The sequence below is a fragment of the Rhinatrema bivittatum genome, chromosome 8, assembly GCF_901001135.1.
Source record: "Rhinatrema bivittatum chromosome 8, aRhiBiv1.1, whole genome shotgun sequence".
NCBI classification, from domain to species: Eukaryota; Metazoa; Chordata; class Amphibia; order Gymnophiona; family Rhinatrematidae; genus Rhinatrema; species Rhinatrema bivittatum.
This window is the reverse complement of record NC_042622.1, coordinates 174,134,787-174,158,130: the sequence shown is the minus strand read 5'-3', so window position 1 is coordinate 174,158,130 and position 23,344 is coordinate 174,134,787. Positions and strand designations below refer to the sequence as shown.

Here is a 23,344-nt window from a genome sequence, read left to right as displayed (position 1 = left end):
AAAGGGGATCCAGTACTTGCCGCCCTCCGTCCTAGGGCAAGGGTTTTCCCTATCCATGAGTCCTTCCTACAGCTTCTCACCAGGGAGTGGGACACTCCCGAGGCGTCCTTGAAGGTCACACGCGCCATGGAAAAGCTATACCCGCTCCCTGAGGATTTTTTGGATCTTATCAAGGTGCCCAAGGTGAATTCAGCGGTCGGCAGTGACCAAGAGGACGACCATCCCGGTCACGGGTGGAACGGCCCTGCGGGATACGCAAGACCGTAAACTAGAAACCTTCCTCAAGAGGGTCTTCGAAGTCTCCGCCCTAGGTATGCGGGCCGTGATGTGCAGTTCGCTCGCGCAAAGGGCCAGCTTACTCTGGGTACAGCAGCTTCTCACCTCTCAGGAGTTGTCCCGCGAAGAGGCCGCCCAGGCGGACCGTCTGGAATCTGCCATAGCATACGGGGCGGACGCCTTGTATGATCTCTTTCGCGTAATAGCGCGGTCCATGGTTTCGGTTGTAGCAGCCCGACGGCTCTTGTGGCTTCGCAACTGGGTGGCGGATGCTTCCTCTAAGTCGAGCCTTGGCTCCCTCCCCTTTAGGGGGAAGTTTTTATTTGGAGAGGACCTGGATCAGATCATCAAGTCATTGGGGGAAAATTCGGTGCATCGGCTGCCGGAGGATAGACAGCGTTCCTTCAGGTCATTTTCTTCCGGTAGAACCAGGGCCAGGGCACAGCGACGTTATAGGTCTTACCGGCAGTCCGGTTCTCGGACAGAGCCGACAAGATCCCAGCCTTGGTCTCGTTCCTTTCGTGGGCGGAGGCCCGCGAGAGAGGGTCCAGGGCAGGGAAATCCGCCCACAAAGTCCTCCCAATGATGCCAAAGGAGCCCACTTCTCACCTCCCCGGATCGGAGACCACCTCATGGACTTCTACGAGGAGTGGGCAGTAATCTCCACGGACCAGTGGGTGCTGGACACCATAAGAGACGGTTACGCCTTGGAATTTGTCCGCCCTCCGAGGGACCGGTTCATCTTCTCCCCCTGCGGTTCGGATCTCAAGAGGATAGCGGTTCAACAAACACTAGACCGACTGCAGGACATAGGGGCCATCGTTCCCTTCCCCTTCGAGGTGGGCTTGGGCCACTATTCCATTAACTTCATCGTTCCCAAAAAGGACGGTTCCTTTCGGCCCATCCTGGACTTGAAGGAGGTAAACAAGGCCTTCAGGGTCAGCCGGTTCCGCATGGAGACTCTTCGATCAGTGATTGCCGCAGTGCACAAGGGAGAATTCCTCACTTCACTGGATCTCTCGGAAGCATACTTGCACATTCCCATCCTGCCGGCTCACCGGCGGTATCTTCGCTTCAAGATTCTCGCTCAACACTTTCAGTTCAAGGCGCTTCCCTTCAGTTTGGCGACCGCACCTCGGACCTTCACAAAGATCATGGTAGTGGTGGCGGCGGCCCTCCACAAGGAGGGTATCCTAGTACATCCGTACCTAGACAACTGGCTGATTCGAGCGAAGTCCTTCTCACATGGTCAGACCTCAGTGGCCAGAGTAGTACAATTCCTACGCTCTCTGGGCTGGGTGGTTAACCTTCCAAAGAGTTCCCTTGTGCCCTCGCAACACCTGGATTTCTTAGGAGCGAGCTTCGATACCCGGCGGGGTATGGTGTTCCTGCGCCAGGACAAGGCGCAAGCCCTGAGGGAGCACGTGTCTCGGTTTTCGGTTTTGGAAGAACCAACCGCCTGGAATTATCTGCAGCTCCTGGGAGTAATGGCCTCCACCATCGACATGGTACCCTGGGCGTTTGCACACCTGCGTCCACTGCAGGCGTCCCTGCTATCCCGTTGGAAACCAGTCTCCCAGGAGTATCAGGTGATCCTGCCGCTTCCACCATTAGCCAGGAAAAGCCTGGATTGGTGGCTTGTCCCCTCGCACCTGGCTCGGGGAGTCTCGCTCAAGGTTCCCAATTGGGTGGTGGTGACCACCGATGCCAGCCTCGCGGGATGGGGCGCTGTCTGCGAAAGAAGTGCCATGCAGGGGACTTGGACGCCAGAGGAGGCAAAGTGGCCGATTAATCGCCTGGAAACGAGAGCCGTGTGTTTCGCTCTCCAGCGTTTTCTTCCCCTGGTGCGACACAGAGAGGTGAGGATCCTCTCGGACAACGCCACCACCGTGGCCTACATCAATCGTCAAGGGGGGCAAGAAGCAAGCATGTCTCCCTCGAGTCAACTCCCCTGATGGAGTGGGCGGAGAGCAATCTCGTCCGGATAGCGGCCTCTCACATCGCCGGGGTGGACAACGTTCAGGCGGACTTCCTGAGTCGTCAACAGCTAGACCCCGGCGAGTGGGCTCTCTCCGACGAGGCAATGCATCTCATCGTCCGTCGTTGGGGGACTCCATGCCTCGATCTAATGGCGACCTTTCTCAACGCCAAGGCTCCACGCTTCTTCAGCCGCAGAACAGAGCGCGGCGTGGAGGGGGTGGATGCCCTCGCCCTTCCGTGGCCGTCGGATCAACTGCTCTATGTGTTTCCTACTTGGCCTCTGGTCGGCAAGGTTCTCAGCAGGTTGGAACATCATCGAGGGACTGTAATTCTTGTCGCCCCAGAATGGCCCCGTCGGCCATGGTTCGCAGATCTACTTCAGATGACGGTGGGCGGCCCACTTCGCCTGTCCCATCTTCCTCATCTTCTGCGTCAGGGGCCGGTTTTTTTCGAGCACGCAGAACTCTTCTGTCGTGCGGCCTGGCTTTTGAACGGCACCGTCTCCGCCACAGAGGCTACCCGGAGACAGTGATCTCAACGATGCTTCGTTCCCGCAAGCCTTCGACCTCCGTCACTTACGTTCGAGTTTGGAAGGTCTTCGAAGCCTGGTGCTCCGACCGCGGGGACCAAACCATGGAGGCGACTGTCCCGCTGATCCTTCATTTCCTACAGGATGGTCTGGATAAGGGTCTCGCCTATAATTCGCTCCGGGTTCAGGTGGCGGCCTTGAATGTCTTGGTACAGAAGGACTGCTCTCTACCCCTTCAGCCGGATATCGCACGTTTTCTGAAGGGTGCCAAACACCTACGGCCACCGGTCAGGGATCCTTTCCCTTCTTGGAGCCTCAACTTGGTGCTGCGAACGCTGTCGGGTCCTCCTTTTGAACCCCTGAGGGGGTCCTCCCTCAAGGACCTGACCCTCAAGATGGTTTTCCTGGTAGCCATCTCTTCTGCTCGCCGGATCTCAGAGCTCCAAGCCTTGTCCTGCAAGGACCCTTATCTGCGTTTCTCCAACTCCGGGGTTTCCCTTCGTACAGTGCCATCCTTCCTACCAAAGCTGGTCTCAGCCTTCCACGTCAATCAAACGGTGGAGCTTCCAGCGTTCGCTCCAGAGGAACCCCGGTCTCTCCGGCTCCTGGACGTCAAGCGTGTGCTGCTCCGTTACCTGGAGGCTACCAATGACTTCCGGGTATCCGATCATTTGTTTGTCCTCTGGTCAGGACCGAGGAGAGGTTCTCAGGCATCCAAGACGACTATTGCTCGCTGGATAAAGGACGCCATCTCATCCGCTTACATTGCGGCGGGGCGGGTGCCGCCTCGCAGCATGTCGGCTCATTCCACGCGATCCCAAGCGGCGTCCTGGGCGGAATCTCGCTCTGTTTCCTCCCAGGAAATCTGCCGTGCGGTGACGTGGAAGTCGTTGCACACTTTTTCCAGACATTACAGACTACACCTGGCGCCTCAGTACACGGGTTCTTTTGGCGATCAAGTTCTCCGAGCAGGTCTCTCAGGACCCCACCCGGTTTAGGGAAGCTTGGGTACATCCCACTGTCTGGACTGATCCAGGTACGTACAGGGAAAAGAAAATTATTCCTTACTTGCTAATTTTCGTTCCTGTAGTACCATGGATCAGTCCAGACGCCCGCCACTAGGGGTTTCATTAGGTCCTGCTCGGATTCTTCCATGTAACTTTCATTCTGTTTGTCTCTGATTATTGTTACTGTTCACAGCTCCTCACAAGTTGACTGTTGGTGGTCCTGTTGACCGTTTGTTTACTTATATCTTTCTCTGTTCCTTTTTGGGGACTGATCTGGATCCAAAATGTTGTGTTTTGCTTTTGGGCTTTGCTATGCGTAATACTGAGCTCCAGCAGAGGGTGCACTACTCTATATGCTGACGCTCTCAAACTCTGTTCTGACTCCATCTGCTGGTCGGGGGATATAACCCACTGTCTGGACTGATCCATGGTACTACAGGAACGAAAATTAGCAGGTAAGGAATAATTTTCTTATATATACTTCAAAAGCAGAGCATTAGCCAGATTACAGATGTACTAAATGAACAAAGTAGACCCTTTACTTGTAAGATCTCAAACATTTAATATCTTCTGTTAAGAGATGCAACTTCAACAGGCTATGAGAGTAAAGAAGTTGGTATGTTTAATTGATACTTGTAGACAGTATAGCAGCTGGTTTCTATAGTTTTCTGATCAGAATTCCTGAGTATATTCGATTCAATTGAAAACCATTGTGGTCTTCATTAAAGTAATAGTACAGTAAAATAATACAGTCTATAAGGAAACTGCAAACAGAGTACTTGATTGAATGATTTTCATGTAGAGACCTAGTGGAAAAAAATCACTGATTAATCGGATCCATTTTTGTTTGAATTTTTCATGTTGAAACTGCAGGCTAGATAATAAATATTCAAAATACTTGTTTGTCTTACTTTTGATCTTACAGTATACCTGCTTCAAATGAATAGCACACATTATTTGCTAACATGCTTTAATTATAGTGCAATCTATCGACAAGTTCTTTACTTGAAGGGAAACTTAATATTATGAACTAGATAACTGGTGTGTTCAGGTTTTAATAGCATTTGAACAATCAATAAGAGTAAAATTCTCATGTCAATGAATCTCAGACAATATTTACTTTCGGTTAACCCTCTATTGGATGCATGTTTTCGACGCGCTAGCGTTACCCCTTATTCAGTAAGGGGCCGAAAACGCACGTCCAACCCCCCGAACCTAATAGCGCCTGCAACATGCAAATGCACATTGATGGCCCTATTAGGTATTCTTGCGTGATTCAGAAAACAAAATGTGCAGCCAAGCCGCACATTTTGCTTTCAGAAATTAGCGCCTACCCAAAGGTAGGTGCTAATTTCTTCGGGCACCGGGAAAGTGCACAGAAAAGCAGTAAAAACTGCTTTTCTGTGCCCCCTCTGACTTAATATCATGGTGATATTAAGTCTGAGGTCCCGAAAGTGTCCAAAAGTATTAAAAAAAAATAAAATAAAATTTGAAGTCGGCTCGTGGGTCGAAAACAGAACGCTCAATTTTGCCGGCGTCCAGTTTCCGAACCCGTGGCTGTCAGCGGGCTCGAGAACAGACGCTGGCAAAGTTGAGCATCGGCTGTCAAACCCACTGACAGCCACTGATCTGGTCCAAAAGGAGGCGCTAGGGACGCGCTAGTGTCCCTAGCGCCTCCTTTTGCCTGTTTTTACCGCCAGGCCTAATTTGAATAGTGAATCACGTGCACAGGAGAGTGGCCTGTACGCACGCCGGGAGAGCAGGCATTTGCCCGCTCTCCCGCAGACTTTACTGTATCGGCCCAATTGGTTGGTGACCATTGAAACTTCAACATGTTTCTATGCTCGCAGTGCTGAATGTATTGTTCAGGCTTATATGTGTCCTTATCACATCTGTAACATTTTGTTTTTCACAAGGGACAAGCATTCTGATATCTTCATAATTAAGAAAGCAATATATAATAACTAGATTGTCAGGTGGCTAGTGGAACAGGTCAGGGAAGCCCTTTGTCCCTCTTGTTGTTGGCAATTGCTGTTGAACCATTAGCTCAGGCAATTAGGGAGCATCTGTGCATTAGATGGATTAGTGTGGATGGCGTTCAACACAAAATATCTCTATGTATGGATAACGTGATCCTATATCTGATTCAGATAGTTCAGGTCCAGCTTTAATGCAAATGTTAGGTGTGTGTGTGTGGGCACATGTCAGGATACCAGATTAGTTTCACTGTTGGAAATTCTCTTAATGGGAGGGAACGAGGACTCTGATACCTGGTAGTTTGCAATAGTTTTGGCAGGCTGATAGGGATTTTACATATTTGGGGATTAAAAATTCTCCTAATCTCAAGGATTTATTTAGATTAAATTATATTCCACTATTAGCAGTAATTAGGTTCTGAGATTGAGTGGACTTTCACATTTCTTGGTCAAGCAGAATTAATCTAACAAAGATGTGTATATTGCCCAAGCTTTTATACCTTTTTCAACATATTCCATGTTGGATCCTCCAAAATAATTTTTTATATTCTCCATCTCCAGCAGATGGTGGACATGCATCTCCCTACTGGGGATTGCTTAACCAAAATTTTCAAAGGAGATTTATTGGCCGTGCTCTCCTGTTGTGATACCTTTATGGTCTCTCCCTCAGTTGAGAATTCCTGAGGTGATATCTTTGGATTCCACCCTCAGAATAGTGATTTGTCTAGAAGCGTGGACTTAGCTGTGTGTGTGTAAAAAAAAAAAAAAAAGGCTGAAAGGCAAGTGGGTGAAGGGCCTTGCGCTCTCCCCCTGCGGCCAGAAACCAATCTTGTACTCAGCCTGGATGGGCTGAGCTCAGGTAAAGAGTAATTAATTAAAAAAAAAAAGAGAAGGGGAGTTCGGTAGGGATTCCTCTCCCCCCCCCCCCCCCCCAGTCTCCATGCTCTGCGTGCCGATCTGATGTTCATTCCCATCTTCGGTGGAGCTTAGGGAACGTGGGCAGGTTGAGCAACCTTTCGATTAGGCCCCTCTCTCGCTTGTCTTGTTCGCTGCATGGTAGGCTGCAATGGCATTTTTGTGATTTTTTTTTTTTTTTTTCCTGCACATAAGACTGCCCTCTTCAGTTGCGTTGATTTGTGCTTGTGTGCCAGACTGTGTGCAGAGTTGGGCACATGGGAGTGCTTATCTGGGTACTCAATTGTGCGTGCACATAGTGCGCGTAAATAAGTACATGCTATCTGAAGCATTCAATTTGTGTTCTTATCGAGGCATAGTGTTGAGCACCTAGTTTCTGCAGTACGAACAAGCTGGGTGCACTCTATTCAGACACTTGTTAGGGTGTATTGACAGACTGGCACCCATAGCAAAAAAAAAAAAGCCTAAGCACCTTGCTCTTTGTGTTGCTTGTCATATTTGGGCATCTCAGCCTGATGTTCCCTCTAACTTCTGTCAGTGCTGTTTGGAGATTTAGGGAGAATTGCCTCCATCTGATTTTACTTTCCCAGCCTGATGTGGGAATGGAAAAAGCTGTCAGAGGTGTTGCCTGATTTTGGGGCTCCCTTAACCAGTTCATCAGTTGGGGAAGGTAGTTCAGTGGGCGTAGGTCCAATATACCCTGGTTTTGGCATGGATCCCTCTGCCTTTTCTTAGGTACAGTTTTTTTCAAGGACAGCAGTCCTTTCTTCAGGTGCAGTCCTTGGCCCCAGCTAGTCTTAACAGGTTAGGATCGCAGACTGGATTCCCGCATGCCTGGTGCTGCGGGTAAGCATCGGAGTATGCCTAGATCTGCTGCAGGTCTCCCCTGATAAGGATGATGAAGCTGATCCTTATTTCCTGGAGGATGGGGAAATTCCTCCAGGATTGGAACCATATAGAATTATATTGCATTTCTTTCTTAGAGATGAGTTACTGGTTCTGATTTCCCAGACATTGAAGATGCTGGGAGTACTGGGGCTGAATCCATGTCTGAGCCAAAGAAAGATCCCATTTTAACTTCTTTGCGTAAAGCCTCCTATTTCTTCCCTATTATGGAGGCCATTCAAAAATTGATTCATCTTGAATGGGGCACCCCGGAAGCTCATTTTAAAGGGGAATGCACCTTGGAAGGGCTGTAGCCCTTGGATCCTGCTGCGAGAGAGCAATTGCGCTCTCTGAAGGTGGATGTGCTTGTGTGTGCCGTGACCAAGCGGACATCTATTCCCGTAGAAGGGGGAATGGCCTTGAAAGATGCACAGAATAGAAGAAGTGAGGCTATCCTTAAGCAGGCTTTTAAAGCAATGGCAATGACTTTGCAGATAGTTTTTTTGTTCCCTGGTGGCTCACTCTTGTTTTCTTAGGAGGTTGATGAATCTGGTATGAATCCAGGGCAGTGATGGAATCAGCAGCTGCCTTTTTGGCAGATGCGGGCTGCAATTTGGTTCGCGCTTTGGCCAAAGGGGTGGCTTCGGTAATAGTGGCCAGGTGTCTGCTGTGGCTGAGAAATTGGTCAGCCTATAAGACCTCGAAGTCTAATCTTATGAACTTGCCCTTTAAAGGCTAGCTCTTGTTTCCAAGCGAGTTGGAGAAAATGGCCAATAAGTGGGGAGAGTCCCAGGTTTCTTTGTTACCAGAGGATAAGAAACACATGCCGCGCTTCTTCAGCATGAGGTCGTACTAGGGAGTTCAGACGTTTTCGACCCTACAGAGAAGCGTCCTTTCAGAGGACTCGACCTTTGGATAGGTCTCCGTCCTTTCATCCCAGACAGCCTAAATGGGGCGCAGGCTTGGGTAGTGGAGCTTCCCGAGCCTTCCAATGAAGGTGTGCCAATCCACCCCCGGGAACAAAAGATAAGGGGTCGCTTTCTTCTTTTTTTTTATCGGAGGTGGGTCGCAATCACATTAGACCAGTAGGTTCTGGATATGATACAGGATGGTTATGTGCTGGAGTTTCATAATGTTCCTCGGGACATTTTCATGGTGTCTCTCTGCAACTTGCTACAGAAGAGACAGTCGGTGACGTGTATGTTGTCAAGATTCCTCATCCTGCAGGCTGGGGTTCCATGCTCCCGTCTCAAGAAAATAAGGCAGATATTCTATTTATTTCATTGTGTCCAAGAAGGAGGGCTCTTTTCGCCCCATCCTAGATCTCGGGGGAGGTTAACTGTCATTTACTGGTGACTCATTTTTGCATGGAAATCTTGCACTCTGTGATAATGGCAGTACAGTCGGGGGAGTTTCTGATGTCTTTGGACTTGTCTGAGGCATACCTTCATATTCCTATCGGGCTAGAACATAAACGATTTCTGTGTTTCGCAGTTTTTGAGCGATACTACCTTTTTGGTTTGGCCACCACACCCAGAACTTTTTCCAAGGTTAAGATGGTGGTGGCGCAGAACTGAGAGAGGATGGGATTCTAGTACACCCATACTTAGACGACGACTAGCTGATTCGTGCCAAGAGTCTGGAAGAGAGTCTTTTGGGTCTCACGTAAGGTGATCTTGTTGCAGGAGCTAGGTTGGCTGGTGAACCTGGCCAAGAGCAATCTTCAGCCATCACAGTCACTGGAATATCTGTGTTTGTTTCGATAGGAAGCAGGGTGGGTGTGACTGCTGGAGGGCCGTATTCAGAAGTTGTATTCAAGTGTGTCTGTTGACAAACATGATACATCCGACAGTGTGGTCTTATCTACAGGTACTCAGATTGATGGTGGTGACCCTGGAGGTGGTGCCGTCGGTGAGGGCGCATGTGCATCCTCTTCAGCGCACTCTGCTGTCTTGTTGGAGCCCACAGTCTCAGGACTCTTCGATTCGGCTCCACCTACCAATGGAGATCTGCCTACACCTGCAGTGGTAATTGCAAGCGGATCATCTAAGAAAGAGGATTTCCCTAAGTTCATTGGACTGGCTAGTACTTATGACAGTTGCGAGCCTCCAACGTTGGGGAGCTCATTATTGGGAGCTGACAAAGCAAGGGCACTGGAGTACAGAAGAGACTCTCTGGAGCATCAATCATTTAGAAGCCCATACTGTCTGGTTGGCAAGCTTGTGATTTGGCAACTAATTGCCGATTTTCTCAGCAGATAGTCTGGATCTAGGAGAATGGGAATTGTCAAACGATGCATTCCTGCTCATAGTGGATAGCTGGGGCCTTCCGTTTCTGGACCTGCTGGTGACTTCTTGCAGTGTGAAGTTCCTCTCTTCTTCAGTCATAGGAGGGATCAAAAGTCCTTAGGCGCATTGCCTTTGTGCAGGAGTGGCCAGAGGGCAAGCTACTGTATGCCTTTCCCCGGGGCCCATGTTGGGCAGAATGATTCGGAGGACTGAAAATTATATGGGGATGGTGCTTCTGGTGCCACCAGATTGGCCTGGAAGATCATGGCATGCAGATTTATGAAGGCTCCTGGTGGACTTTTCCCTCCAGTTTCCGGCTCACAGGAATCTGCTTCGGTAGGGGCCTGTTCTTCACGATCCAACTCGATTTTGTCTTATGGTATGGATATGCTGCTTCGGTGATTTGCTACCTTGCTACCAGCAAGAAAGTTCTCCACTTATTTAGCCTATGTGTGGGTTTGGCAAGTGTTTGAGGCTTGGTGTGAAGATCGAGGAGTTCTTTCTCGTTCAGTTAAGATTCCGCTCATTTTTAATTTTTGCAGGATGGATTGAGTAAAGGGTTGGCCCTTAATTCATTAAAGATATAGGTGACAGCTCTTGCCTGTTTTCGAGGTCAGGTGAATGGTGGACCCTTATCAGCTCATCCAGATGTGGCCTGTTTCTTAAAAGGAGTGAAGCATTTTCGTTCCTCCCATGCGGTTAACGATATCTTTGTGGAGTCTTAATCTAGTTTTGGATTTTTTGTTGGGCCCCACTTTTTGGCCAATGAATAGCCTTTCCTTGAGGTTACTGACCTTAAAAATGGAGTTTCTTGTGGCAATTGGATCTGCATGTAGGGTTTCCAAACTTCAGGCTTTGTCTTGCCGAGAGCCGTTTCTCTGAGTGACTCCAGGGGCAATACAGGTGCGTATTGTTCCTTCCTTTTTTTGCCAAAAGTGGTCACAGATTTTCACTTGAATCAGTCAATTTCCCTGTTGTCTCTGGTCAGGGAAAGAGATGTGGAAGAATATTGCCTGTTACGGCCCTTGGATGTTGAGGCATATCTTGAGGTATTTAGAAGTTTCTAAACCTCTCAGGAAGACGGATTGCCTGTTTGTTCTCCATGGGGGGGGGGGAGTAAACAGGGCGAGCCAGTGTTGCAGGCTACAATAGCCCACTGGATTAAGGAGGTAGTCACAGCCACATATGTGGATACTGAAAAACTATTACCTAGTCAGGTTAGAGCTCATTTGACTAGGGCTCAGGCAGTGTCATGGGCGGAATTTAGATTGTCTCCTATCAACATTTGCTGAGCTGAGATGTGATCCTCTTTACATATCTTTTCCAGGTATTGCCTCCTAGATGTACAGGCCTGGGTGGACATGACCTTTGCACATGCGGTGTTGATCGGACCGTGGGCAGCCTCCTGCCCTGTTCGGAAGTAGCTTTGGTACATCCCACAGGTTTTGGATCCAGCTGTCTGTATTCTAAGAAAGGAGAATTTACTACTTACCTAATAATTTCCTTTCCTTTAATAAGGACTGATGGATCTACCTTCCCACTTTTGGCTGCTGGGTGGTTGTGCTGTTATCTTCCCGCGTGGCTGCAAATTCCAGGGGTTACTGGTAAGTGTTTCTGCAGTCTCTAGACTAGTGTTGTTAAACTGTTTGAGCTCAGTGTTTTCCTGTTGGCTGAATGCTGGAATGTTTTTATCTATTAATAATCAAGTTTTTTTGTTTGTCCACGGTTCGCTTTTGCAGAGAATACTGGTGGGCTGAGGTCAGTGCAGGACTATATGTACCGTGACGTCAGCTTTGCTCCGTCTCCGTCTACTGGTAGAGGTACATAACCCACTAGTTTTAGATCCACTTTTCCTTTTTAAGGAAAAGGAAATTATCAGGTAAGTTGTAATTTCTCCTTTCTATTTACTGTAAAGTACACAAATAGAAGGCTGGCGTTGTGAACAGTGTTGGACCAAGCCTAGGTTCATCTAAAATTTGGACACAGTTCTCACTTTAGAAAGATGTCTTTAGGTGCCAAAGCTTTGTATTTGTAGAAACATAGCAAACTGAGGGCCAGATTCATTAAGGCTTTTCTCCCATTTTGAGTCTATGGGGGGGGGGGGGGAAACACTTATTGAATTGGGGACTAAGGGCCTGACATGCTAAAGCCTAGCTTTCTTCTATTTTATATCTATCAGGGAAAAAATTAATGAATTTCGCCCTAGATGCCCACTGAACTTAGACAAGAACCCTGCCTAATGACTTTTAGAAAAAGGCTTAAGACCTGGTTATTTCAACAAGCCTTTACATAAGTTTACTGATTACCAGAACGAAGGCCCCGAGGCACCGCAATGAATATTTCTAGAACTCGTAGAACTCTCCTAATAACTGGCGTTATGTTTCAAGTTATCTTTGCTCTGTCTTCTTCTTACCCCAGTTTGCGCACCCCCGTTTTATTGTAACTTTTTACTTCTTTACTATGTTAACGTATTTAAGTTATCGTTCCCCGGTTTTCTGTAAACCGACATGATATGACTCTGTCATGAATGCCGGTATAAAAAAAGCATCAAATAAATAAATATTGATGAACAGATTTAAATTTAGAAAATGGAATACCTCAGTTTTTGAGTTGAAGGAAAGGGAAACTACTGCTTTGTTGTGATTATGGAGATGCTAGCATTTATTTCATTAGTAGTTACCAACATGAGTAATTATGTAATAAAAGCAAGGGTACATAAATTATAGTAATTATTTTTTGCACCCATGTAGTACTGGTTGGTTGTCTAATGCAACTCTATAGTGAATTACAGCCTTATTTATTCCAGAAACAGTTGTTTTCCATTAAAAGCAGGCCGTTATAGCTTATAAGCTACATTAGCATTCTGTCATCTGATGACATTAACAGAATTGTTATTGGTATTGGGACATTATTCCATGTTTTTTCATACTTTCTGTAAAAATATTCTATATCCGTTGTATTTCTTGGGAGTCTGGTTCAAAACATTGCCTGTTATTAGGGCCCTGAGTGCATGCTTCATGAAGTATGTCAGGGTCCCATTTGTCAGAATTTTTTATGCAAGGACAGAATTAGAGGGCAATAAATAAATTGGCACATAGTATGTTATCATGCTGTTCTAGAATCCTATTGAGGTTTTTTTTTGTTTTTGTTTTTTTATATTTAAAGCTGTAATAAGTGCAAGATGCCTTAGTACTTTAATCCTGTGCAAGGGGAAATATCTATCCACTAATATCTTCTTCTCCAGGGAACATTTAGGTTGTAGAGACTTGTGCTGTTTGGCTGCCACTGAAGCAAGCTCCTTAGTGTCTTGGCTTACTGGCAGACAGTGAGGACTATGAAGGAGGGATGTGATATTTACTGCAGTTGGATACATGTTGACTGCTTATAGGGGAAGTAAAATACAGTACTATTACACAGGCTGTGCAGTGGCATAAGAGAACTTGCAAATGTATGAGCTCACAACCAAACTTCTTAGTGCGTTTGACTGTAATACATGTATTAAATATAATCCATGTTAACTTTGATTCTTCATTGCCATCTTTTGTTGTCTGCCAGGCTGGTGGCTACTGATTTTCTTGGTCCTTGGTTGTTATAGAAAGTTAGCTAAAATTGTATTCTGTTTTTGACTGACACCTTTAGTACACCTGACTTTCAAATCTAAACGTCTTTATTATTTCAGTAAAACAAAATAAATCTCTGATAATACTTGCACTGCAAAATGAATTTTGACTTTTCTCTCTTTTTAACATTCAGTAATAAGTTTGTGGTTGATCTTGCATACTTTAGTTCCAGAAGGCTGAATGTGATCTGGATTACATTGAACAAAAGTTAGAATTTGAAATAAGGAAAAGCCTCCCTGATGATTCAGTGCCACAGGTAAATCTAACTATAGCAAATGACGAAAAATGATTTACATATTAAAAGTAATGATCAATAGAGCAATGGTTTGGATGTAATGCCCTGCTGTCTGTCTGTCCAAGACAAGGCCATTGTAGAGAGATTTTTCTATTATATAACTGCCACTGTTCGGTCCCTTGTCTGACCCTAGGCAGCTCATATGGATTAGGTTAAATAATAAAAATAAATATGTATTCCTGTGTTTTACTACGAAAATAAAAATTGTGGTGAGGATGTAGAGAGAAAATGAATGGAATATTTGTGTTGTGGTGTTACTAAGTTAAAGATACAGCAAAACCCTGCTTAAAACTTTTTTTTTTTTTTTTTTTTTGTGGGGCCTAGCAGTTTCCTCCTGCTCCTTTGGGGCTTTCAGTTCAACTGGAACCAAAACTGGACTCTGGTGCCAAAGCCTTTATTGGCAGCTCCCCTGAGATTTTGTTTCCCTTATTTTATATCCTCCTTCTCAATTCACCCTGCCCATTCATCACAGTGACAGCCCTCAGCTGGGGGCCATGCACCATGGCTCTTTCAGAACCCTGTAATCATGAGCCCTAGGTGTAGCTATTGCCCAATGAGTGGAATGTCCTCCCCCTAGGCATTATAAACACTGCCTCAGCCAACATGGGGAGAGGCAAACCTGCTGTGGAGTGACTGGGCCAACCCGATATGTTTGGTTTTTTTTGTTTGTGGTTTTTTTTTAACCTGTTTTTAATTAACTAAGGGTAGTTGGATAAGAGTGGTATGGCATCATTCGTGCTGTTCATAAAATTGAGAGAGCAGAGTTGGCAACAACCTTCCTTCTTGGTTGCTTACAATTACAGGTATTAGGGTAACCAACTGCGATAACTGCTGGGGCTATCATGCACCTCCATTAATTTTGTAGGTCTCTGTCTCTATTTTTGGTGATGCATTCATACCACCCATTTACACACAAGCTGCTGCTGATAATTATAGCTTCAGATAATAAAGAACAAGCTTCTATTAATATGTACAATTCATGGGAGAAAAATAGTTGAAAAACCACTGTATTTCCATAATCTAAAAGATGGCCAAATTGCGATTGCTTTTAGGATCATCTCTTATTTGTATAAGCTCAAAGATAAAAGCAAAGTGAACTAAATAATTCTTGCCTTCTTAAAATCTATTTTAAATCATAATATAGGAAAATCCAGTAAAACTTCTGGAGCAATTATCACTTGTGAAATTACGCTATAAGACATTATGTGGACAGCTGGAAAAAATTGCCGCAGAACAGAAAGCGACCATGGACTGTATACATACTACGCTAGCCAGCACTATGAGAATAGTGCTGCACTTGCAGCAGCAAGCAGAGTTTGAGGTACAGTGAGTATGCTTACTTTTAAAAATGTCTGACTTAACCAAAGCAGCCTGTTTTACATTTCTTAATATAAATTGTTACATTTTAATGTTTATCACATGTGAAGAAATACTGGGGAGATACATTCGTCCATCTCTGAATGTTTAGAAAGAAATGCGGTGATGTTTTAATCAAAGTGGAATTTTGGGAAATCCATAAAACTATTGCATGACCATGTCACTGAAAAAACATTTTCATGTATAAAATGTATAGTACAATTTAATACAATACATGTACTGTATAATTGCTTTGTTCCAAGCTAAATGGGTTTTTTTTGGGTAATATGAAATGCTTTAATGGGGATTAGTTATGCTGCTATGAAGATGGTTGTTTGTTACTGACAGTGCAGCATTTACTCTGAGGCAAAGAAGAGGAATTATAGAACAGAGCTGCCCAAACCACTTTTCCCTGTATGTACACAGATCAGTCCAGACCATGGGTTGAACCTCCTTTCCAGCAGGTGGAGACAGACCAAAACTGAAAGGGTATCCTATATGAGGACAGAGCCTACCCTGCAGCCCTTCAGTATTTGTCGGTCTCCAGCAGGTGGAACAGCTCACCCTGAGGTTCCCTGTTAGCTTGCCCTTTTTTCCCCTCGGGAGTTTTGTCTTGATTCTTTTCTCTGGGGCAAGCTCAAGCAAGTATTGTTTTCATCTGATTTTTGTTTAAAAAAAAAAAAAATTACCTGTAAATTTCTGTCATTTTTATTCACTGTGTCAGGGAGACAGTTCTGTCTCCCTCACTCTTGGGGTTCCTAGGGGGGGCTTGGCCCCTTGATTTGCTCAGCCTAGGTTCCCTTCCCGGTGACCTTCTTGTGGGCGATACTGGTGATGTCAGTCACTCCCCCTTAGTCTGCTGCCTTGCCCCGAGACGTCCATTCCTCGGGTGCACTTTCAGGGACGCAAATTCCCCTGTGACTGAAAAAAAAAAAAAGCAGTCAATTTCCTCTCCTCTCCTCTGGGACTCCCCTATCGGCTGTTTTCTGTTTCTTCGTGGCTGTGTGTTTTTCCTCATGCCGTGCTCTAACCTGTGCCTGGCCTGTGGAGAGCCAGCCTCCCGGCTCTCCAGAGATGGGGTGTGCTCCCGATGCCTCCCAGGTGGGGAGGGCTCCTCCGCGGCAGCGCAGATCACTCGAGCCCGGGTTCAGGCTCCTCAACGCATGGCCAGGCTGTTCCTGTCCTGAGAAATCGCGGGAATGGCAGCCATCTTGGGTATTTCACCCAATGCAGGCTCTGCTTCTCCTGGGGCAGAGGAGCCGAATTCACCACTTTTACACCCCCCCCCCCCCCCCCCGATTTGAGCTCGGTGTGCTCCCGGGGGGGGGGGGTGACACGGACCCCCTCGCCTCCCCCCGCAGAAAAATCGTCCCGGGCCCGTTTTTTTATCGGATTTTGTGCTGCTTCTGCACAAATCATATTTAGCTAGCCTACAGGAGGAGGTGGAACCCCCCCCCCCCCCCCTTCCGAAGCTCCCTCAGATGCCCGTGCCGTCTTCCGTCACGGTTCCTGTTCCTCAAGGCCCTGTCCAGATGCGGGTGGTCCTGGGAGTCGTCCCCGCCCCCCCCCCCCCCCCCCCCCCCCGTGGACCCTCTTGATGAATTCGATGGGGAGGCCTCTGCTCAGGGCCCCCCGCTCGAGGGCAACAATCCCCGTGTACTACGCTTATTTCAGCGTGAGGAACTGGAACCTCTCATTCCTTTTGTGCTCTAGGAATTAAGAATTGATGCCCCGCTGGATGATTCTGTGCCGGATGACTCCAAACGCGGACCCGGTCCTGGCGGGACTTAGGGCACTACCGCTTACATTCCCGTTCCATCCTATGCACAGACTGCTCCTCCTACGGGAATGGGAAGCCCCTGAGCCAGGTCTCTGGGTTGGGAGAGCTATGGATAAGCTCTACCCGCTTCCCGAGGACTGCCTGGACATGTTGAAAATTCCAAAGGTGGACTCTTCTGTCACCATGGTAATTAAGCATACCACTATCCCAGTGATGGATGCCACAGCGTTGCGGGATGTTCAGGACCGCAAGCTTGAATTTTATTTGAAGCAGATTTTTGAGGTCCTAGCTCTCTGGGTCCGGGCGACAATCTGCAGCAGGCTTAGGTAGATGCAACAATTACTCAGCACCCAGGACCTCCTGTCTGCAGAGGCAGAGCAGGCGGAACGTTTGGAGGGCGCCATCACATATGGCGCGGATGCCCTTTATGACTTGCTTCACGTCCAGGCAAAGGCTATGGTTTTCGCAGTTTCAGCCAGACTCCTCCTCTGGCTATGCAATTGGTCCGCGGATGCTTCATCGAAGGCTCAACTGGGCACTCTTCCCTTTAAGGGCAAGTTGCTTTTTGGCGAGGACCTGGAACAGCTTATTAAATCCTTGGGCGAGAACAGGGTCCATAAGCTGCCGGAGGACCGCCCCAAATAGTCAGTCTTTCTTTCCGACTCGTACCCGCTTTAGGGGGCAACGGCGGTACGGCAATAGGGCGTGTGGTTCACATCCTAGAAGTGGCGTGTCCAGGTCCCAGTTGTGGTCTCATTCCTTTCGGGGCCGTCAAGGCTTCCGGGATGGCCACCAAGTCCGCTCCCCAATGAGATCTGGCTGGTTCATTCCTCCACATGAAACTTAGGTGGGCGTCTTGCTTTGTTTCTCAAGGAGTGGGCCAAAATCATGTCCGATCACGGAGTCCTCAAGGTGATAGAACACGGTTACGCGTTAGTTTGCCCGGGACCTCTCAGATCTATATCTCGTTTCCCCTTGCGGCCCGTCCAAGAGGCCCCACGGTCTGTCAAACCCTGGTCAGGCTCCAGGAACTGGGGGCGATCATTCCGGTGCCAGTACAAAAGCAAGGCGCCGGCCAGTATTCCATTTACTTCGTTGTTCCCAAGAAAGACTATTCCTTCCGTCCAATCCTGGATCTCAAAAGGGTCAACCTGGCCCTCAGGGTTCCCCGTTTCAAACTGGAGACCCTGAGGGCGGTGATCGCAGCGATCTGCCCCAGCGAATTTCTAGCCTCCCTCGACCTGACGGAGGCTTATCTCCACATTCTAATTCTACAAGAACATCAAAAATTTCTTCGTTTTCATATCCTGGGCTAGCACTTTCAGTTCTGGACTCTTCCCTTCGGCCTTGCCACCGCTGCCCGCACCTTTATCAAGATCATGGTAGTCGTGGCGGCTGCACTCCACCGGGACGGAATCTTAGTCCATCCTTATCTGGACGACTGGCTGGTAAGGGCTAAGTCCTCCGCCCTGTGCGCTCGCGCAGTCGACAGGGTACTGGCCCTCCTCACTTCACTCGGCTGGATAATCGACTTCTCCAAAAGCAATCTTCAGCCCTCTCACGTTCTGGAATATCTGGGAGCTCGCTTCAACACTCTGGTCAGGAAAGTTTTTTTCTCCCAGACTCTCGGGCACTGAAGCTGATCAATCAGGTGGACAGTTTTGTTTCCCTGTCACTTCCCACGGCTTGGGATTATCTGCAGGTTCTGGGGACCATGGCTTCCAAGATCGACCTGGTCCCCTGGGCTGTTTGCGCATATGCGTCCATTACAGAAAGCGTTATCCCACTGGCAACCGGTGTCCGAGCAGTTCCAGGAGGTCCTGCCACTTTCCGACTCTACCATTGCCGACATACAGTGGTGGCTCTCACCGGTGCACTTCCTCAAGGGGATTCCTCTTCTGACTCCCTCGTGGGTCATAGTCACGAAGGACGCCAGCCTCTCCGGGGGGGGGGGGGGGGGCGGCGGTCTGCCAATCTCAAGCGACTCAGGGTTACTGGTCTCCGCTCCAGTCCCGTTGGCACATCAATCGCCTGGAGGCCCGAGCGGTGCGCCTGGCCCTCAAGTTTTTTCTTCCCCTTATCCGCCACAAGGCGGTTAGTTCTGTCAGACAATTCCACCACGGTGGCTTACATCAATTGCCAGGGGGGGTACTCGAAGTCGTCTGATGGTGCTAGAAGCCAGCAAGCTCTTTTCCTGGGCAGAGAGGCACTTGGAGAATGTTCAAGCCGACTTCCTCAGTCGCCAACATCTCGATCCCGGTGAGTGGGAGTTGTCAGACGCGGCCATGGAACTCATTGTTCGCAGGTGGGGTCCCCCTCACCTGGATCTCATGGCGACGTTGGACAATGCCAAGGCTCCCCAGTTCTTCAGCCGGTGGAGGGAGCATTGCTCGGAGGAGGTGGACGCGCTGGCTCTTCCTTGGTCTCCCAACGTTGTCCTCTATGTGTTTCCGCCGTGGCTGTTAGTAGGGAAGATTCTCCGGAGAATAGAGCTCCATCACGGTCTGGTCATTCTCGTGGCCCCCGAGTGGACCCGCAGGCCGTGGTTTGCGGATCTAGTAAATCTGGCAGCAGACTATCCTCTTCGCCTCAGCCACCTGCCCCATCTTCTTCGGCAGGGTCCTGTATTTTTCGACCAGGCGAATCGCTTCTGTCTAGCGGCATGGCTTTTGAACGGTGACGTTTGAGGTGAAAGGGGTTACAAGGAATAGGTTATTTCCACTCTGCTCAGGGCTTGCAAGCAGTCTATGTCTCTGGCCTATGTCTGGGTCTGGAAGGTTTTTGAAAACACCTGCGAGAAGTGAGGTGTTTTGGCCCGTTCTCCTTCGGTCGCTGTAGTCCTCACCTTCCTGCAACGGGGACTCTCCAAGGGTCTTTCTGTCAGCTCTTTGCGGGTACAAGTTTCGGCTCTCAGCTCCCTCCTGGCCCCATCGAGGGTCAGGCGGTGGGCCTCTCATCCGGATGTAGTCCGTTTTTCCTCAGGGGTGCTAAACACCTGAAACCGCCCGTCCGGCCTCTTGTCCCTCGTGGAGCCTAAATTTGGTGCTTCGTGCTCTTTGTTTTGGCCCCTTTCGAACCTCTCTATCTGGCTACTCTCAAGGACTTGTCGCTCAAGACTGTCTTCTTGGTTGCCATTTGCTCTGCCAGGAGGCTGTTGGAGCTTCAAGCCCTTTCTTGCAGAGATCCTTTTCTGCGGTTTTCGGATTCAGGTGTGTCTCTCAAGACTGTGACTTCTTTCTTGCCAAAGATCGTTTCCTCCTTTCATGTAATTCAATCGGTGGAACTCCTTGCGTTTTCTGCTGAGGATATCGCGGGGCCCGGAGGCAGTGACCTTCGCAGTCTGGATGTTAAACGTGTCTTGTTGCGTTACCTTGAGGTTACCAATGACTTCCGGGTCTCGGACCATCTCTTTGTCCTGTGGAGTGGCCCAAATAGGGGCAAACAAACTTCTAAGACTATGATCGCTCAATGGTTGAAGGAGGCGATCTCTTCAGCCTATATCTGCAAGGACCAGGTAGTCCCGGACGGTTTGAAAGCTCATTCCTTGCGTTCTCAAGCTACTTCTTGGGCAGAGAGTCAGTCGGTCTCTCTGCAGGAAATCTGCAGGGCAGCTACATGGAAGTCCCTGCATACCTTTGCTCGTCATTACCGCCTTGATGTTCAGACACCAGTTTTTGGTTCCTTTGGTCGGCAGGTGCTTCAAGTGGGACTATCCAGGTCCCACCCCTTGTAGGGAAGCTTTGGTACATCCCATGGTCTGGGCTGATCTGGGTACGTACAGGGAAAGTAAAATTAGTTCTTACCTGTTAATTTTGGTTCCTGTAGTACCACGGATCAGTCCAGACACCCTCCCGTCTCATCTGTCCGCTCGAATTTCTCCTGTTTTCTCCTTCTTATAAGAGTCATTAGTGTCTCTGCATGGCTCTCATGGAATTTCATTACAGGCACCGGAAGCATCTTTACGATGATCGGGGTAGTTATGCAAGAGCGCTTTAGTAATACATTCACTTGTTCTATTGTTCTGATTGTTTACACTAAATTACTAGTTATTCTGTTACTTGCTTGATCTTATGCCTTTTTCTGCTTTGACAATGGTTATGCTGCAGGGTATGCTCTGTCCTCATATAGGATACCCTTTCAGTTTTGGTCTGTTTCCACCTGCTGGAAAGGAGGCTCAACCCATGGTCTGGACTGATCCGTGGTACTACAGGAATGAAAATTAACAGGTAAGAACTAATTTTCCTGTAGCAAGCAGCATGTTGAGAATTTATTTGGCTTTCTCTGCAGGGCTGGTTGAGTACTAACACTGAAAAGGTTTGAGGCTAGATAGATGTGTCAGTTGAATTTTTTTGCAACAGAATTTTCTGGGTTAAAATATTTTTCATACTTGTAGCAAAACCTTTTACTTGTAATCTCATACAGCAGCTAATTAGGATAAAGAATTTTAGAAATATGCATACATGGTAAAAAAAAAAAAAATTATAGTAGTTAAAATATTTTTACTTTTCTCCAAGGACAGATAGTATGTGAAATTCCCATGTGGGTGATGTCATGTGATGCAGCCTGCACTGGGCTCCATTGGATGATGTCACCCACTTTCAAGGATTTGCATCCTGCTGTCCTCAAGAGAACACTTGTTACAGATAAGCAACTTCACATTTTTACCCAAAACAATTTGTTACATATGCAGCAATGCGCGACTATAAGTCATCTAAATGAGGATTGTGTTCTCATTTTATATTATGGGTTTTTCATATAATTTACCTTTTTTTTTTTTTGTTGATATTTGCACATGCACACATGACAAAGACATTATCAGGACGGATCTCAAGCGATGTCATTTCTTCATTTGTGACTTACTCTTATTAAATTTAATTAACAGAAAAAATAGGCAAGTTAAACATTAAAATCTAAGGAATCTGAAATTAGTGACTGTCAAAAGTAAATTGAATGAGGATAATCAATGAGAATAATATTACAGCGGTACAATATTGTGAGAGATTACCTATATTAAATATACTTTTTGATGAGGGTGGGGATTATTTAATGATTGAACATTTATTCTGTAATGCTTGTAAAAAGTGTATGCTGGCAGAAGATAATTATGCCTTGTTAAACATTTTGAATAATTATAAGGAACATTTAAACAATATTATACATGTGATGCAGTACTTTTAATTAATTGTTACTTTAGGACTACATGTATACATAGCAATTGGTAAAATAATTAGAACCTGGAGTGATATACTGCTTTTTTTGAATTTTAGTATGGTGTTTGCACGTGATACAAATTGATGCTTGTGTAGGAAAATAAGAATACGCTGATAAATTGTAAGGGCATTTACATGGAATGTGAAAGAAGAATAACATAAGGCAATAAATGATTTAAACTATTAGCCTGCATGGTAGGCCAATCTCATCATTACCAACAGTTTCCAAGATTGAGGCAGCAGTATTACAGCTGAACGACTATATTGATGAGACTCCCATTCTTGATAAATATCTGTTTGGCTTTAGACAACACCATGGTAGAGAGAACCTCTTAATTTTTTAATTCTGATACAGTCATTAGAGGGTTTGACAATTATGCAGAATATGTCATTGTTCTCCTTGACATATCCACAGCTTTTGATATACTGGACCATCAGATTCTCTTGACCGCTTAAAATCATTTCGGCTAGCGTACTGTGCTTAATTAGTTTTTGTTCCTATCTATCCAACCATGTTCAGCAATTTGTTTGGGTGAAGCAGTTTCAGACTGAAGTTCAGTGACAGGATCCTGCAAGGGTCAGCCTTATCGACAACTCTATTTAATTTATATATCACACCACTTTTTGCATTATTGGCTTGTCTTAAACTATAGAATATATGCTTTTGATATTTATTTTTTTATCAACATGGACTGAAACATTTAAGTTTGTCTGCTTATATATCAAATCTATTAGAAGTTGGCTTTTCCATCATAGGCTATTCTTGAATGTAGAAAAAACTGAAATCATCATACTGAGTAAATTTCCTCTAAATAATTTTCCTCCTTGGAATACAGTGATCACCGAAGATCAAATCTCTAACTGTGTTTGTAATTTGGGAGTTTTACCAGACCCTGCTTTAGATATGTAAATGCACATTTGTACAGTAGTGAAATCATTTTTAAGCTATGGATGGTATGTAATTTGAGACCTCTTGAGGCCAAATAATTTCTGCAGTCTTTTGCTTTAGGCAGGCTTGATTACTGTAGTGTTATGTGTCTGTCTTCCAGCATATGTCTTATGCTCATACAGCTTTTTCAGTATGCTGCTGCCCAGATGTTAGTAAACGCTCGCAGGCATGACCGTATTACACCAGTTTTGCTTGATTTGTAGTGGCTACCAGTTAAATGGCACGTCCAATTTAGGGTCGCCTGTAGTATTCACAAATTTTTATATGGAAATGGAGAT

The 23,344-nt window shown here is 46.7% G+C and overlaps 1 protein-coding gene across 1 annotated transcript in view; it reads left to right on the top strand.

Annotated features, from left to right (window-relative positions):
• The window catches only part of SKA2 (spindle and kinetochore associated complex subunit 2), a 31,583-nt gene that overhangs the window by 4,672 nt on the left and 3,567 nt on the right, over positions 1 to 23,344 (top strand). Inside the window, exons 2-3 of the mRNA XM_029611489.1 lie at positions 13,643 to 13,732; positions 14,916 to 15,092. Of these exons, the coding sequence (XP_029467349.1) occupies positions 13,643 to 13,732; positions 14,916 to 15,092 (267 nt within the window). The remainder of the gene's footprint in view (positions 1 to 13,642; positions 13,733 to 14,915; positions 15,093 to 23,344) is intronic.